Source organism: Microcaecilia unicolor, chromosome 3 (assembly GCF_901765095.1).
Source record: "Microcaecilia unicolor chromosome 3, aMicUni1.1, whole genome shotgun sequence".
In the NCBI taxonomy this organism is placed as follows: Eukaryota; Metazoa; Chordata; class Amphibia; order Gymnophiona; family Siphonopidae; genus Microcaecilia; species Microcaecilia unicolor.
Window position 1 is genome coordinate 267,611,535 of NC_044033.1, and position 18,312 is coordinate 267,629,846.

The following is an 18,312-nucleotide window of genomic DNA, read 5'->3' on the forward strand; positions in this document are numbered from 1 at the left end:
GTAAAAGTAGATGGTAGATAAGTATAGTTCAACTCTCTATTCTTTTCTGACTGTGTTACAACAGAACCCTTCTCTTTCTGCCACTGAGATATTCTTTTTCATCCATGCTTCCATTCTTGTCCATATTTCTCTGGGCATGTGACTTTCAATATTGAGGTCTACCCATTGTTTTTTTACTGCTGCTTCTAATACAGTAATGCATTTTGCCAACTCTCTCTTCGTCATGCTGACCTCACCAACGAAGTGTCCAAATATGTTTTCAGGACTGCTAGAAACAATGTTCTTTTGGGTTTTTTCCCCCCTGGATTGCAGATGACAAGATCTCTTGGGGTTCAGCAATATTTGCTTTCAACACTAATCTCATTCTCTTAGGAAGGCATGTGGGTAGAATAAGGCTTTTTGTATACACGATACAAACACTGGTGGCACAGAAGGTAGTACACTTCAGACAACAGTGCTTTAGATCTATTAATGGAAATTTATCTGGAAAAGCTTTCTGTCGGGCTCACAAGTGGAGGACATAGGTTTTCCCATAGCTCTCAGAGTTTGAACATGTGTGGCCCTTGCAGTTTGCTCAGCTCCTCAGGGTCCACCCCCCCCCCCCCCCCCCAGCTCTAGTGAATGAATGCGAGTCAATTGTGCCTCTTTGTTATAAGTATTCGCTGTATTATGTCAATGGTTTTTGCATTTGTTTCCTTCTCGAGAAGACATATTTGTTGTTTTTAAGTTTACAATTAGTTTTTTTTTTAAAGAGAGAAAATTTTACAAAAGTCAGTTTTCCCTTGCCTGAAGTGTGGCAGAAGGATCCAGAATTTTCATACTCATTCCAGGTGTTTGCTTTGCTTTGTCTGGGTTCAGATCATTCTCAAAAAGACTGCAGATGCACTTGAATGCCTCTTAGAGCAAGAAGAGATCATCTGAATCAACTTACTGATCATTTGGCTGTGGAAAAAACATCTCCTGTAAGAGAAAAATCAGAGTTCTCTTGTCAATCAGGAACCCCTGTGCATACAAGTTGAATCTTCCATTTAGCAGCCTTCAGCTTCTGGGTGCAGTGATTTCCACACTCCAGTTGCCCAACGGGATCACAGACTGTAAACAGAGAAAGCTGACCCAAAAGTCCACCAGGCCTGTAGCACATTCACCAACAGAGAGTCTGCCAAAGCCAGAAAGGAAGGTGTTTGTTTCTCCCCTTTATTGTGCTTAGAGTGCATTCCCACCTCTCGCCAAGAAACAGCTCTTCAATTGCTCTGCAAAGCTGCATTCTCAGTGCAGTTCTTTCCTCCTGCTCAGAGCCTCCAGACACTGCATAAATTGTGTTCACCACTACCTCTGCCATACTTATGCCATCCTCTGTGCAGCAGATTCTTTTTGTACATCGATGTCCATCACACTCGCTGATGAGTCCTCATCTGTATCTGTGCTCCTTCCGCAACTACTGTACTCATTTTTACAAAAGATGTGCTGTGAGTTCACTGCTGTGAGAACTTGCCTAATGTCACTTATTTGGGAGCCTTCAGAGGTACCTTCCCTTTTGACAGGAGTTACTTCTGTACAGAGAGATCTTCTCAAGGCCTTAATGTTTTTCCAGTCTACATCTGATTCAGAGGAGGGGGTCAATAAGCTCACTTTTTTCCATCCTTTCCAGACTCCATTGCTTTTCATACTGAAAGATTGTTAGATCCTTTCAATACTTGTTCTCTATCCGATGAAGCTGACAAAGATTCTACAGGAATTCCATCTCATCACCCTCTCCTCTGGCCGTAAATGAGTCCCCCCCCCCATATGAGGACATCTTTTATCTGAGGTTCAGAAGATGGCTAATGAGGTTTCCTTTCCACTGCAACATGTAGGCATGGCTTTCTCCAAGACCAGCAATTCCAGGTTTGGCAGAATCTGTTTACCTTTCACCCAGTCTTTAAGAAATTGGATATGAAGTACAAAGTCCAACCAGCTCCACGATTCAGTAAAATCCAGCTTTCCTGTGTCTCTGTGGCAGTTGAGACACTGTGAGAGAGACCAAGAAACAAATAGTTAAGCTCTGGAACTCTTGCTGGAAGATGTGGTAACAGTGGTTAGCGTATCTGGGTTTAAAAAAGGTTTGGACACATTCCTGGAGGAAAAGCCCATAGTCTGCTATTAAGACAGACATGGAAGCAACTGCTTGCCCTGGGATTTGTAGTATGGAGTGTTGCCACAATTTGGGTTTCTGCCAGGTACTTGTGATCTGACTTGGTCACTGTTTGGAAAACAGGATACTGGGTTAAATGGACCACTGGTCTGACTCAGTATGGCTACTCTTATGGTCTTATGTGCTTAGTGACTTCTTCAACTTTCCACTTTGGCAGGATCTATGAATGCTATATCACTTTGGCAAAATTGTCAGCATGCATTGCAGTGTACCAGCTCTATATGGTATAATACATGCAAATGGTCTTCCATAAAGTCCAAAGATTTGACCCAACCCGTCTTCATGGTCTCTAGCACAATTAGCTGCCATATTAGCAAAGGTGGACGAGTGTGGTATGCATCTGATACCTATGGCTTCCAGTGCTTTTGAGACCTCGTCCAGGATTACCAGACAGACTCCCTCTTTGGAGACAGACTTTTTTTTAAAATTTATTTATAAAGTATCACTTCTCAATTCTGCAGCATCTCTCCGTGATTCCTCTGGTTTATTGAGTAGAAGTCAGTACTGCAAGTGTTTCTACCACCATAAGTTTTTATTATCAAAAACAGCTTCCACAGAATCAATGTCCTCTTCCTCAGAGACCTCATCAAAGGGAGTTCAGCCTAAGCAGCTAACCCTTGCTCCATCAAAGCAGCAGCCTTCCATTTGACTACCCTCTCTCTCAGCAGTCACAACCTCTGTAGGGGGTCAGGTTCATTATTTTTTTCAATTTTGGCAAACCATCACCACAGATTTTCTGGGTTCTTCTGAGTATAATCCAAAAGGATTACTACCTCAGACTTCTCAAGGGGCCATCAGATTGACCTTTCCAATGAACCCACCTCTCCATGTCTCACATCTGCTTCTTGCAGAAGTTGCTCTTTTGCTTCAATTTGATTCCATAGAACTTGTCCTTCTGCAGGAGAGAAATTGTTGTTTCTTTTCCAGATACTTACTAATTCACAAAGACTGAAGGGGCCTATGCCCCATTCTGGACATCAGGGATCTAGGTCTTTTCTTTAATACCAAGAAAGTTAAAATGAATGCACTTTCTTCAAATCTGCTGTGGCTAAAAATAGGGGATTGACTGTACATGCTGGATTTTCAGGATGCCTACACGCATATCCCAGTTTATCCCAGTTGCAGGAAATATTTCAGATTCTGCTTCCAGATCAGTCACATCCAGAACAAAGCCCTTCCTTTTGGTCTGTCCTTGGTACTCAGTGTTTTAATGAAATGCCTGGTGGTGGTACCTCCCACACAAAAGTCATCTCATGTTCCCATATCTTGACAACTGGCTCATAGTGATCTTTTCAGAAGTGCAGGCTTTAGTTCTAGCAAGTGAGCGTTTACAACTTCACCAGTCATTGACATTTTCTGATCAACTTTCAGAAGTTTCTATGGATGATGATCACTATTTCCTTTATAAGTGCCACACTGCATATGAATTGAGCAATGTCCTTCCTACTGGAGGACAAAGTGCAGGCCATCATTTCTCATGTCTTTTGTGTACAAACAGTGCCCAAGGCTACCTCCAGAACTTATCTTCAGTTGCTATGTCAAATGGCTTCAGCTGTCCATGTGGTGCTTTCAGCCATTCAAAGATGAGGCATCTACAATGGGACTTAAAATTCCAGTGGAACTGACTGACGTGGAGGGGCATAACTGAATGGGGACGCCCAAGTTTTCTGAGGACATCCTCGCAGGACGTCTCCGTGACGGGGCGGGGAAACCCGTATTATCAAAACAAGATGGACGTCCATCTTTCGTTTCGATAATACGGTTGGGGATGCCCAAATCTGGAAATTTAGGTTGACCTTAGAGATGGTCGTCCTTAGACTTGGTCGTTTCTGATTTTCGACGATAATGGAAACTGAGGACGCCCATCTCAGAAACGACCAAATCCAGCCCTTTGGTCGTGGGAGGAGCCAGCATTCGTAGTGCACTGGTCCCCCTGACATGCCAGGACACCAACTGGGCACCCTAGGGGGCACTGCAGTGGACTTCAGAAATTGCTCTCAGGTGCATAGCTCCCTTAACGTGTGTGCTGAGCCTCCCAAAACCCACTACCCACCACTGTACACCACTACCATAGCCCTTATGGGTGAAGGGGGCTCCTAGATGTGGGTACAGTGGGTTTCTGATGGGTTTTGGAGGGCTCACATTTACCACCACAAGTGTAACAAGTAGGGCCTGGGTCCGCCTGTCTGAAGTGCACTGCACCCACTAAAACTGCTCCATGGACCTGTATACTGCTGCGATGAACCCGAGTATGACATTTGAGGCTGGCAAAAAATATTTTTAAAGAATTTTTTTTAGGGTGGGAGGGGGTTAATGACCACTGGGGAGTAAGGGGAGGTCATCCCCGATTCACTCCGGTGGTCATCTGGTCAGTTCGGGCACCTTTTCATGGCTTGGTCGTAACAAAAAAAAGGACCAAGTAAAGTTGTCCAAGTGCTCATCAGGGATGCCCTTCTTTTTTCCATTATGGGTCGAGGACACCCATGTGTTAGGCACGCAAGTCCCGCCTTCGCTATGCCTCCAGCATGCCCCCGGAACTGTGGTCGTCCCTGCTACGGAAAGCAGTTGGGGACGTCCAAAATCGGCTTTCAATTATGCTGATTTGGGCGACCCTGTGAGAAGGACGCCCATCTTCCAATTTGTGTCGAAAGATGGGCATCCTTCTCTTTCAAAAATAAGCCTGTTAGCTTCTCATATCAGTTATTTATCCACCGTCCTCAATTCTGGCTAATGATCTTTTGGTAGGCCTCTAAAGAACCTCTTTGGAAGAGTACCTTTTCATTAGAGCCAGTATTAGTCAGTTTCTGACGACAGAGGCATTAACCCAGGGCTGGGAAACTCACATTGACGTTCATTATGAGAGGTTGCTTCACATCAATCACTTGGAGCTCGGAACAGTCTAGAAACCTTCAGTGTATTCTTTCACATTTTTCAGGGTTTGTTGATGTCGATATACATGGACAAACCAAGTGGCAATGATTTATGTCAAAAGGTAGGTGGGTGGGTTCTACTTTCTGTAGTCAACAGCATTCAAATCCAGGTGGCTTACATCCCAGGAGTGTAACATCAATAGAAAACAGGCTTAGCAGAATCATTCTACCTTACAAGTGATCTCTGGACACACCTTTTCTCAGTTCAGTTTTTCAAGAATGGGGAGCATTCAGATCAACCTCTTTGCCACCATGAGAAGCCAAGCTTCCGTTCTATTTCTTTATTCTACCTCTATGCATACTCCCACTGATTCCTCTCATTATATCTAGTAGCACACTAGAAGTAAGTAGTAGTAGTAATTGCAAAAACCCTTCACAAATTTTGATAGAGGTCAAGCACCATGATCTTCATGGTACCCTACTGACTTTATCAGAATTGTTTTCCACTTCCCAAGTTGCTGGCTGCTCTATTTCCATGAACGCTTCATCAGTTTCTCACATTGATTATTCAGAAGGGTGCCTTCTTTATCCGAACTTGAAGTCTCTGGCCCTCTTAACCTGTAAATGTAGTCACTAGTCTCTCACATGGGAGTGCCTCAGCCTATTGAGACATTCTTATAGCTGCTAGAAGGCCATCAACTAGACATTCTTACTCTTTCAAGTGGTCACTTTTTACTAACATTTTGCTAATTTATGGGCACGATACCAGCACCTGTCCACAGGCTACAATCTTGCAGTATTTGTATCATCTGTATCAATGAATCCATCAAACGTCCTATAAGAGTATACTACCTTATTGTCTTTTGGCCTACTACGCCCCAGTATGTAACCTTCTAGTTTCCCACTATCCCCCGGATTCTATATAGTGTGCCTAGAGATATGCGCTGAAATCCAAGCGTATTCTATAACAACGCGCATAACTTAATTGGCTTAGCAAGCTAATCAGCATTGATATCACCTCTTAACAAGCAATAATAAACACTAATTGGCAACAATTAGAATTTACACGCGCAGCTCGCTAAGTGCATTCTGTATTGCAGTGTGCTTAATTTTACGCACGTAATTAAAGAATATGGCCCAGTGCACCTAAATCTATGCGCTGGGATTTACGCCACATTTTTGTTGGTGTAATTGGAGGCATGTAGTGTTAGGCACTGAGATATCATGGTATACTATTCTGTTTACTATAAATCTAGGCTCCACTTATAGAGCTTAATTGGCACTGATTTCCGCACGGATTTTTTTTTTTAGGTGCCATATATATAGACTCTTCCTCTATACAGTTATCTAATATTTCATAAAGGGGCTTCTCCTTGTCAAGCCTCCTCTGCAGAATTCCCCTGTTATTTTGAAACCTTACCCAGGAGTTCCCAACTTTTTCAGTTTGTGCCCCCCGCACCTCCCCCCCCTCCCGCCACATACGTCTCCCTTTCCCTGCAGCCCTCTGCCTTCCCCAAATCCAGCATCGCTCGCTACCTTCCTTCCTGCAGATCCAGGATCACTGCCGCTTCCTTCTCTATCCCCTGCTGTTCCTGCAGTGCTTGCAGCTTACATTTTCGGGCCATCCGTGTTTCACACAGGCACTCCGGGGCCTTCCCAATCTGGCTCTCTTTGATGTAACTTCCTGTTGCGAGGGCCGGATGCAGCAGAGGGAAGAAGCAAGAAACGTCAGATGCTGGACCTGCAGGAGGGGAAAGTAGGGAGCGATGTGCTGCGGTACCCCTGAGAGTTCATTGTGGCGCACCAGGGTGCTGTAGCATACAGTTTTGGAACCGCTGCCTTAACCTGATGCTAATTTCATTAATGAAACTACCTCTTTGAGCCATTAGAAACTTCTCTGAAGTTCATCCTCAGAATGTTAGAAACATGATGGTAGATAAAGGCCATATGACCCATCCAGTCTGCCCATCCTCTGTAACCCCTAATTCTTCCTGTTCCTAAGCGATCCCACATGCTTAACCCATGCCTTTTTAAATTCTGGAACAGTCCTCGACTCCACAACCTCCACCGGGAGGCCATTCCACGCCTCCACCACCCAAAGTAGCTGCAGTGGGAATTGAACCACTTCCGCAGGCTCAAAGTCCTGCTGCCCTAACCACTAAGCTACTGCTCTACTCCTGGTTGCAGTAATCTTGGCTAGAAGGGTGAAGGTTGTTCTCTGAATCCATCCTAAACATTGCTGAAGAAAGTGTCAGCTTTTCACATCAATGAGAAAATAGTTTTTCCTATCTTTTTTTCAAAAATGCGTAAAAACGCATGTGGGAAGGCCCTTCATACTCTGGACTGTAAGCATGCTCTCGCACACTATTTTTCAAGGACTAAGCCAATCAGAAAGTTTATGCAGTTGTTCATCTCATTTGATCTCAACAGGACTGGTACACCAGTCCCTCCCCATCCCCACCTCCAAAAAAATAGCAAGCTGGCTAGCTTCAAGTATTCAATTCTGTTATCAACAAATGATTACTCCTCTCAGCTCTAGGTTGAAGTCTTAACAAATCAGAGCTACTGTGGCCACTGTAGTCCTGCTAAACTCTGCATCATTGTGACATAAATGATCTTTCAGATCGATGACAGTCTCTCAGTTAATATGAGCACAAATATATATATATTTGTTTGCAAATTAATAGCTGATTACTATATACAGATATAACGTAATTGTGGGTTAATACAGGGAATTTCATTTGACTTCCTTCAGCTTTTTGATAGTCATAATCCTGACTGGTTTTTTGGGTTGCTATCTACAAAGTGGCAATGTGGTCTCGTTTCATACTTTTACTTCACATTACTGCCTGGATAAAATGTCTGTAGCAGACAGTGCCTTTGGTCAGGCTGTTCTGGCCAATTAGTCCCTTTTGTGCTAGGAACTCTCATATTCTACCAGTGCAAGTTGCTATAAAAATTTCAAACAAGTACAGTTGAAAAGCCCTAAGCTTAGGAGTCACCAGCTTGTGTGCCTTGCTCCAGTCCTGCTTGTTGAGGAATGAGCACCTGTAACAAGTGTTTTCCATAGACATCAGGACGGATCAGGTGCAAATTTTCTCTCATCCCCCAGAGAATTGCCTAATAACTTAAACTTTGGAATTACATGAAGAACTGAGGACCACTGTGCAGGAAGAGCCATGCCCGCTGGAACTCTGAGTTGTTAGAGAGCAGTTAATCCCTGTACCATTGAATGATGTCATCTCACTTGTATGCCTAATCAATTCTGCTGTCTATGGAAAACATCTGTTAACAGGACAGCAACATTGCTTTGTGGTTTTAGGGCCATGATCTGTTGTGCCCCCACCCAAAAAAAAACCCTTTTATTATAGAAAAACTGGTTGACTTCTTCCTATGATCCATTATCCTCAAAAGCTCCCATTATCTAAAACTTCCATTATCAGGAATGGCCTTGGGGGTTCCACTATTCTGGATGAATAATGCTTTAAGTTTTAAACTGTTTGAAAGAGCACATTTACAGTGTTAGGAAGGAAATTGTGGAGACATGATCAAAGGTAGATAAAATCTTAAATCTTTATTATGGTAGATTACAATACTGCCCGACTCACCTGCATGGGCGGCTTCAGGGGTTTAAACTACACTGTAAAATACAACAAGATATAAATCACTGATGGGTCACAAACCTTAACCATCATAAAACATGACTATTCACATGCAAAGCACTAAATCTAAAACAATATGAATAAATAAATAATCAGATAAAAGGCAAATAAATCTGTGTATATGTGTGTGTGTGTATATATATATATATATATATATATAATATATATACTGATAAAATATGGAAGTGAAGAGACTACTTGTATAAAACTATAATCCTTGTGGAACCGAATACTACTATTACATGCTACCCTTATAGTGTCAGGATTCATATTACCATGAGGTATTACTGTGGGTTATAAAGAAAAATAGTTCAGTGAATAAACCTTACTCAGTTACAGTGCTATGTTCACAAAGCAGAGCTGCTTAAAACAAAACACAATGACATACACCAGTCTCCTAACTCTTTAAGCACTAACTGGGTCACCTGACCCATGACATTCTGAAAAACAATGAGTCACAAAGCAACAATGGATTGCTTAAGTAAAAACATATGAAAATCTAGAAATAAAGGTCAAAAATGCATAAAACAGCTGGGGAACCTTAAAACGTGTTCATAATTCAAAAAAAAAAAGGCAATGCTTACCATACACACACATTCCAATGATGTCATGGGGCAAACATAGCGACCGTCACTAAAAAGTGCTGAAAAAAATCCTAAAATGCCTTGGTTTTGCAAACAAATAGGACATTAAAGAAAGTCACGAGTACATATCATTACTAACCTTAAACACATTCAAAGAAATTTTAAAAATTGGCAATCAAGATGGGTCCATGAGTAAAGCATGAAAGCCAAATCGAACCTGTTTCAACAAACAAAAATGCCTTAACAAAAAAGATAATGGAGCATATAGCATGGATGGCAGCATGATATAAGATGTTGCTGAGGCTCTGTTGCTGCAACAGGTCAGGGGTGTGTTTCTAGAAATGCCTTGGAACTTACCCGCTGAATTTTCTTTATTGAAGGGTGGAAATAGCCATGATAATGCGTGTGAGGGTACGTGAAGGGCAATTTGTATAAACTAGATGCTAACATTTACATGCTTATGTGTGCGTAAATATTTAGAATATTATATATGCACGTCTGTGCACACATAAGCACTGTTCGGTAACTACACAACTACTTTGCATAGTGCATATTGTAAGGAGGGTGTACACATGGGTGGAGCATGGGCAAGGACATAGGTGGAGCGCCCACTTAATGCATGTAACTTACAGATACTGTAAGTGATGCACATCACTGTCACATTTAGACACTTGCCATGTCTATATAATTGCACCCCATAGGTTGATACGACAGTTCTTTTAATGAAAAAGCTGATTTTGTTACCAATGTATTGTAACTGGTTTTGATACTGTCACATTTTTATAAGGGCTGTTTTCTTTGTGATTGAAACAGTCGCCCACGAAAACCATATCTACTTTATTTTATAATCTCTACTGAAGTTAGTGGCTTTAGGGTAAGAGCTAAATGAGTGTGATAGCATCTTTCAACAAACAGGTGTCCATCAACACCTCACTAGATGTGTCGGAGTTCTTCTATCCAGACTTGACCTTCCTCTTCTTTCAGTCTTAAGAAAATAAGAATAGCTATACTGGGGCAGACCTGTGGTTTATCTAGCCCAGTATCCTGCTTCCAGCAGTAGCCAATCCATGTCACAAGTACCTGGCAGAAATCCATGGGCAAGCAGTGGCTTCCGCATGTCCATCTCAATAACAGACTATGGACTTTTCCTCCAGGATCTTGTCCAAACTGTTTTAAAACCCAGATACACTAATCACTGTTATTACATCCTCTGGCAATGAGTTCCAGAGCTTAACTATTCATTCAGTGAAAAAATATTTCCTCCTATTTGTTTTAAATGTATTTCCATGTAATTCATTGAGTTTCTCCTGGTCTTTGTACTTTTTGAAAGAGTGAAAAATCGATTCACTTGTACCTTTTGATAGTACTACAGAAAAGTGGCATAACAAAATCTGTTTCCTTTCCCTATATATAGTATTTAAAGAATCTAATAAATATATATACAGTATACATCTGAGTGGGGGGGAGGGGGAAGAAAATGTCTTATAATGGGCTGTTACTGGACGTGATTCTCAGAGACTGCTTAGCTGGTACTAATGGTGTCTCGTCCAGCTGCCATGTTCATGGATATCTGCTGACTCAGCTGAAATATGATACATAGATTTAATACATTTGTCATTGCTTTGCAAAGGTATTTGATCCTTTAATAAGATTAGAACCATCATATTTGAAATGTTCTCAGGTGACTTCATGAAAAAATACCACATTTTGCTTGTAAGCAGAAGGCGCAATTCAAGGAGGTTGCTAATAATGCATTTTGTTTAGTTGTTGCAACTTCAAAACCGAAGCATTTACCTTGTCATAAGAGTCTATTTTGAGCTCTTTAACCATTCAAATATTTTCTCTTGTATAGGGAACAGCATACTATGGATTCCAAATGGCACAAAAGTGTTTGCACTGTTTTACACTCTAGGAAATATTGCTGCATTAGCTAGGTAAGTATACATTCCTGTAATTCAGGGGTCTCCTGGAATGTTTTGCTTAATTCAAAATACTGATTTTGCTCACTTATTCAGGAGGGTAATGCAACTAACAAGCTGGAAAAAAAACTTAATTATCAAAGAACCGAAGGTTCTTAGAAAGCTTAAGTGTGAGTCTGGGTGTAGAATGGAAAATACCTCAGATAATAAAAGAAAAGTATATTACCCTTGTACAGTCATCTGTAGAATCCTATCTGGGGCATTGTGTTGAGTTTTTATAACACATTGAAAGGCTATGAACAGTACAAGAAGGGCCACTGAATTGGCACAGAGCATGACATACCCTACACAGAAATCTGAAGATCTCCTTAGTAAGGAGGAAAGGAGAAGGGGGTGTGGTGGAAATATTGATATTTAGCAGGCATCAGGGTCCAAGAAGGTTGCATTTTTCAATTTAAAAAAAAAAACGTTACAGAAGTGTGAGATTCAGAGGAAATGAGTAATACTACTTACGAGTCTGCCAACAACTAACATCACATCAGAAAGTAAGTATGGTTGGGACAGAGATACAGGCACAACAAAGCAGGGGAAGGAGATGGGCAAACCCATTATAATCTCAGAGGGCAGATGCAATTAGGCAGAGTATGTAAACCAGGAGTTTTGATCTGCCACTAGGGTCACATTTGATGTGGTAAAGATGCTGAAAGCATGCAAAAAGCCTACAACTTCAGCAGGCTTGTCATTGGTAATAACACAATGACTCTTCCTGAAGAAATAAAAATATTTTGGTTACATGATGTTTTGGTGGTGTTTGCTGCACACCATAACCACACCTTGAATAATATCTCTTACTGTTCTCTGTTGTACTGCTGAGCAAAGAAAACTGTGCCTTTTACAGTGTTACAAATGAGAAGCAGGCCCCTGAATTCATAGTATAACTGTTAGGACCATGTGGACTAAACTTAAGTTCAGTAGCCAGCATTGTCAGTTGAGAAGTAATTTGTTACCTAAATACTGCAAGTTAACTTTGCCTGCCAACAACAGAAACTTGGCATCAGTCTTAAACAGAAGTTGGCTCGCATATCACCTTTGTCTCATTGGGCACCAAAATATAATTTCCTTGTTGTTTTCACAATTTGAAGTACACTTCAGGAGGCATGTGATACTTTGAGTTCTTACCTCTTTAAGCTTGATTTCTCAGAGCTGTGTGGCACTGTTATTTCAAACCTCGCCACAGACTGGTCTCTTTTGTGTCATGTCATTTAGTTGGGGACAGCTGTACAGTGCATTTAACAAAATGACAGCAGTACCTCCTAACTCAGGGTAAGGTGTGCAGTTCTAGTTCTCAGGTGTGGTGATCAGACAGGTCTGACTTTCAAGATAACCAAAGTGTCCAAATGAATCTTATTTTTGTACCAAGTATACACAGATATCTGATGAGCAATAAATGTATATGCAGTATCCTGAAACCCAGACCTGTGTACAGTCTTCCCAGGCCAGACTTCCACCAACCCTACCTTAAATGGATACTGCAGTTCTGGCTTTTGTCAAATTGGTTTCACATAAGTCTGTGAGGTGGACGATTTTCTTAAAGTGGAAATATTGTGGAACCATGCAGTAAATGTCTTCTGATTAGGGCCTGCTAGGGTGAGGGAAGACATTGGACTTGGTCTTCATTCCAGAATTTATGTGTCTCGGCCTGGTTATTTCTTTTGATGCTCCTTGCCTATTGTCATCTTTTTATTTCAGCCTTGGAAGCTTGACTTATTGTCTTTTATACTTAAACAACAGAAGAGCCTTCCAATCGTTTTGGCTGTAGAATTTCCCAATCTCTTCCACAAAGCCCTAATTATTTTATAAAGACATTTATGTAAACAGAATTATCTACAGAGCAATAATAAGCAAAATATAACATTGAAGAGCAATGCATGTGTGACCGTTTAAATATAGGTTTCATTAAGTAGAAAAACAGCTAAATATACACACACTTTTTTCAAGATTGAGTCGATGTCCTCCCTTGTTCTTAGGTTTTCAGTTGTACATTACATAATTATACAGCCGCTGCAATTATTCCATCTCCCCTGATTCTCTGTGGAAACTGTATAGCATTGTGAAGCCTTGCATATACTGCCTTCTGCCTCCAAGGTGGCTGGCCGTGTGTGATACATAACTTTAGCAACTAAAATGAAGGAAATGGCAGTTGAAAAAACTGAGGGTACTAGAGGACAAGATGGTGTCAGGCACTCCAAAGATCTGTGAAAATCATGTCAGAAGACCTGATGAAAGAATGCACAAAGTTAGCACTGGCAGCACTAGGCGACAAATTTCATACATTAGAATCTTCAGTGGATGAGCTTAATAAAAGTGGAAATGAAGATGTTTCATAGCAAGAAGTCTAAGTGGAAATTATAAGTATCTCAGGGGTGCTGATACTAAGCTGCAGTTGAAAATGGCCTTAGCACACCCTTATGTGGGTTTTACTGCAGCTGGAAAATAGCTGATTTTCCATTTTCCCTATTAACGGCTGATCGCTAATGTTGTCATTAGCGCGTGGCCATTAAAACATTTTTAATGCAAGCACTACACCTGTTTGTAGGTGGTAAGGGCTCACACGCTAATCACATGGTAATGTAGGTGCACTAACTGATTAGCACAGAAACACTCATTCTGCGCCCTCCCCCCCCCCCAGATATGCCCCCTCTGCAGAAAAATTAAAAATATTTTAGTGCATGGTTTGCATTTGCAGTTTAGGAACTTACCACAGGATGTCCGAGTGCATACTGCAGTAAACCCTTTAAAGCATGTGATAGTGCTTACTGCAGCTTAGTAAAAGGACCCCACAGTGACCAGCTGAAGGAGAAACTGTAAGACTTTGAAAACTGAAGTCCAGAGAAATAATATGTGACTTTTAGGTTTACAGGAAAGTGTGAAAGGTGAGACATTTCTCAGGCACACAGAAAACTTACAGTTCAGGTGGTTTTCATAGCAAGGATAAGGAAGTTTCTTGTCTTCAAATATAGAACATTTTTTTTTCCTGGGAAAGAAAATTGGCTAAGGCAAGAAGCAGTGGCTGGGTAAGGGGAAAGGGAGAAATTCTCACACTCTTGAGATATCCCTTTGGTTCCAAATCATTTTTTTAAATATATTGTTTTATCGGTTTATTAAAAACTTGATATAAATGTCAGGTCTATAAAAGGTCCAGGCAGTTTACAACATATAACATGAAATAAAAAATGATAGTAGGACGTCATAGATATGAATTAATTGAAAATTTACAGCTCCATAGGTTATTATTAAAAATAGCATTCTTTGGATGTTCAGGAGTAATGACCTTCAGTTCTAGGAGAAGAATTATAAGAAAAGAAGGACTAATTTCAAGGAGGCACTGGATGAATATTGGAAAATGTGTGTTAAGGGGGGAAGCCTTAGATGTATGACAATGTGGAATAAATAAGCAAAAACAATATAACTGAGTGTGTGTTCCTTATCCTTAAGAATTACAGGAATCCAATTAATTGTACAGAGAACCAAACAGGAAAAGGATGTGCAAACATAGGTTATAAGGTGGTACAAAACTGATAATCGAAAAAGGAAGATCTGCAGAATGTACTGTGGGATGTTGAGCTAGGACGCACCCACTAAAAGTATAAAACATTAGCCGTCTTGATTATTGCAATGGCATCTACTCAGGGTGCAAAGATGTGCTTCTGAAAAAACTACAGACAGCTCAGAATAACGGCTGCCAGGCTCATTTATGTGCATCTAGATTTGAAAGTACAAGGCCTCTGCGAGAGAAACTGCGCTGGCTTCCTGTCAAAAGACCGTATCACTTTAAAGTTTGCGCTCTGGTGCATAAAATCATTTATGGTGAAGCCCCTGCATACATGGACACCCTAATCAACTTGCCACCAAGGAGCTCCCACAGATCCTCACGAACGTACTTAAACCTCCATTACCCAGTATATAATGGACTTAAATACAAAAGCACCTGTGCATCAACTTTCTCCTACTCTAGCACTCATCTCTGGAATGAACTGCCTAAACTGGTGAAACTTATTACTGATCACCCTACTTTCAAAAAGCGCCTCAAGACCTTTCTATTTGCCTCACTCCCGCCAGGCATCTCTACCTTCTGATCTGTCTTACCCCGGTGTCACATTACTCACCGCTGCTCTTTCTCTTTTACTTTACCTGGCTTTGCCTTTTCCCCATTATACTTCTAGGACATTAATTGTTTGACCCCTGACATGCTGTGTTTTTATGTAGATTGTTGTAAGCCACATTGGGCCTGCTCATGGGTGGGAAATTGTGGGATATAAATGCTGTAAATAAATAAATAAGTCCAAGTTCTGTAATCAGTAGCCTGAAGGTTTGTACTCTAGATCAGGGCTTTCCACACGTGTGTTTAGGATCATAACCCCACAAACATCTATAAGACCATGTCATTGGTCTGTGCCTCCGTGGAGTTGTACACTTTCTGTGGTTGTGTGAATGGGGTCACTGCTACAGAAATATTGATAAGCTCTGCTCTAGATATTAGTGGTTTACATTCTTTAATCTGAAGGAAAAAAATTACTGTTCCTTACTGTCCTTACCAGACCTTGTGGGTTGTGTCCATCAGCCAGAAGATTTTAGAATTCTTGATTGTACTTTATGAGGGCCTCGGGTGTTCAGTATTTCTCTGTGTTCAGCAGATGGTGATGGGTGAACTGTGCAGCTCCTGAACTACTTATGGAAAGAATCTCCTGGGCTAGTTGGAGAACTGCTACCCAATTAAGGAGGAAAATATTCCATTTTTTATGTGTCTTTCTGATTGTATTTCACTGCTTTTCTGTGGCTTTTGGAGTTCTTTTTATGTTATAGGTTGTAAACTGCCTGAACCTTTTATAGACTTGACACTTTTATCATCAAGTTTTAATAAACGATAAACAATATATTTTAAAAAAATGATTTGGAACCAAAGGGATATCTCAGAGTGTGAGAATTTCTCCCTTTCCTCTTACCCAGCCACAGCTTCTTGCCTTAGGCGATTTTCTTTCCAGGAAAAAAAAAAAATCTTTGCTGCTGTTAAACTGTGATTTTGATGCTAGGTGTCTTAGTTCCATGTTTGAAGACTAGAAAACTTCCTTTATCCTTGCTATGAAAATCACCTGAACTGTAAGTTTTCTGTGTGCCTGGGGAGGGTGATCCTTCCCTCTTACAAAGCGTGTTTCTGGGAGAGCCCAGGTTCTCTGTTGCTGCTTCAGTGCATTTGTTACACCACCAGGCTGAGGTAGGCCGCAGCACCCGTCACAATTTATATTAGTGTCTGATGCAGTCGAGGGACATTTCGGGCACAGCTCCCATGGATGTCCCTGCAGAATATGTCAAGTGCTGTTCCTGTGTGTGTGTGTGGGGGGGGGGGGGGGTGACTGCTCTGCTTGTCTGGCGGGACCTTCCTCTTTATCAAACCATAGTACCAGCTACTTATCTCTTTTAAAAAAATAAATAAAACACATTCCTCTAAGAGTGAAGATTTGGCCCCAGCTCCTTTGTCTGCCCACAGTTCCCAGGTTGAATCTGCTGGAAAAGTAGCCATTTTTCCCTGGTCTTCAGTTGACATAGGAGTGCCTGGGCTGGTCTGTGGAGAACCTGAAACACTTTGAGCAGATGATATTATGCTTCAGAAGAGGATTTCACAGACTGCTGAAGTGTCTGTAAATCCTTCTACTTCCTATACTGCTTCAGAGCAGGCTCTTGATCCAAATATGCCTTTTTGTCCTGAATTTGTTTTGTAACGTCACAAAGCTTTTTCATTAAAGCACTCTCAGAAAGATCAGGCTCCAGAACCCTACATAATAGTCTCTAGGGATCATGTGGAGCCTTCTGCACCAAAGAGCAGATGTTTACAAGCATTGGAGGTTTGGAATCCAGTTCAATTATGTCTGCAGCAGGGTCAGACCATGTGGAGTCTGTGGTAACCAAGACTGGATCGGAACGAGACCAAATAGAAGAAGGGGAGCTTCCAGTTGAAGATGGAGATGATCTACAGTGGTCCGGCCTTTTCCCAAAGAGGAATTACCATCTATAGTTTCTAGGACACTTGAGCTGCTGAATATCTCCCTAATTTCTCCACAAGAAACCTCCTCTTCTAGAAATCCTATCCTCTTAGGCACAAGAGATCCTACCAAAGCTTTTCCAATTCATCAGGCTATTCAAAGTCTTGTGACTCTGGGCAAGTCACTTAACCCTCCATTGCCCCTGGTACAAAATAAGTACCTGAATATGTGTAAACTGCTTTGAATGTAGTTGCAAAAACCTCAGAAAGGCGGTATATCAAGTCCCATTTCCCTTTTCACTTCTGAATGGGATGCCCCTGAAGCAGGTCTTAAAGTTGGCAAAGCCATGGTAAAACTGCACCCTTACTGCCTGAGGAGAAAAAGAAATTAAACCGACCTAAAGTGGATGCTTTAGCAAGTGCAGTTATTAAAAAAAAAAAACAACCCTGATATGTGCAAGGAGGGATGGTGACATGGCTCTTTGAGTTGTGTCTTAGTGATCTATATTCTAAAGGAAAAGGGAAGTGAATGAGCTGCTGTGCCTAAGTAAAGGTACTAACAGAAGGTTTGAACTTCAAACTTTGCTGAACAATCACTGTGCCTACTTCTGGCTGTCAGCTAGAGCACATAATTTTTTGTAAGTTTTTCTTTTGAGCCTTGGGGACAATGTTTTGAAGAGACTTTATTACCTGTTTAAGAGGGGGGGGGGGGGGGAGAGGAGGCAAGGAGACAGTTTCTTGTCTCTTCTTCAGAGACTTGATATATGAACATAAGACTCTGGAACTTTATTATATGACCTGCCTGCATTGGGAATCCTTTTTCTGGGCTTCACAACTTTTGCTCGTCATAGCTGGAGACTTGGAAAAACCAGACTGGATTGTGTGTCGGTTTTTTGTTGTTTGAGTGAGAGCACAGCCCGGATCATGCCACACCACGTTCCTGCACAACTCTAAAATCTCAAGTGTTTAAAATTGTACTTTAAGGTTTCCATCCTGAAATGCTTTACTTTTAAAGACTATGATCTCAGCATACAAGTGGAAGAATTTCT

At 41.3% G+C, this 18,312-nt stretch overlaps 1 protein-coding gene across 1 annotated transcript in view; it reads left to right on the forward strand.

Moving 5' to 3' along the window:
* SFT2D1 (SFT2 domain containing 1) overlaps positions 1–18,312 on the forward strand; it is a 112,997-nt gene that overhangs the window by 42,806 nt on the left and 51,879 nt on the right. Inside the window, exons 3-4 of the mRNA XM_030198079.1 lie at positions 3,173–3,180; positions 11,167–11,241. Of these exons, the coding sequence (XP_030053939.1) occupies positions 3,173–3,180; positions 11,167–11,241 (83 nt within the window). The remainder of the gene's footprint in view (positions 1–3,172; positions 3,181–11,166; positions 11,242–18,312) is intronic.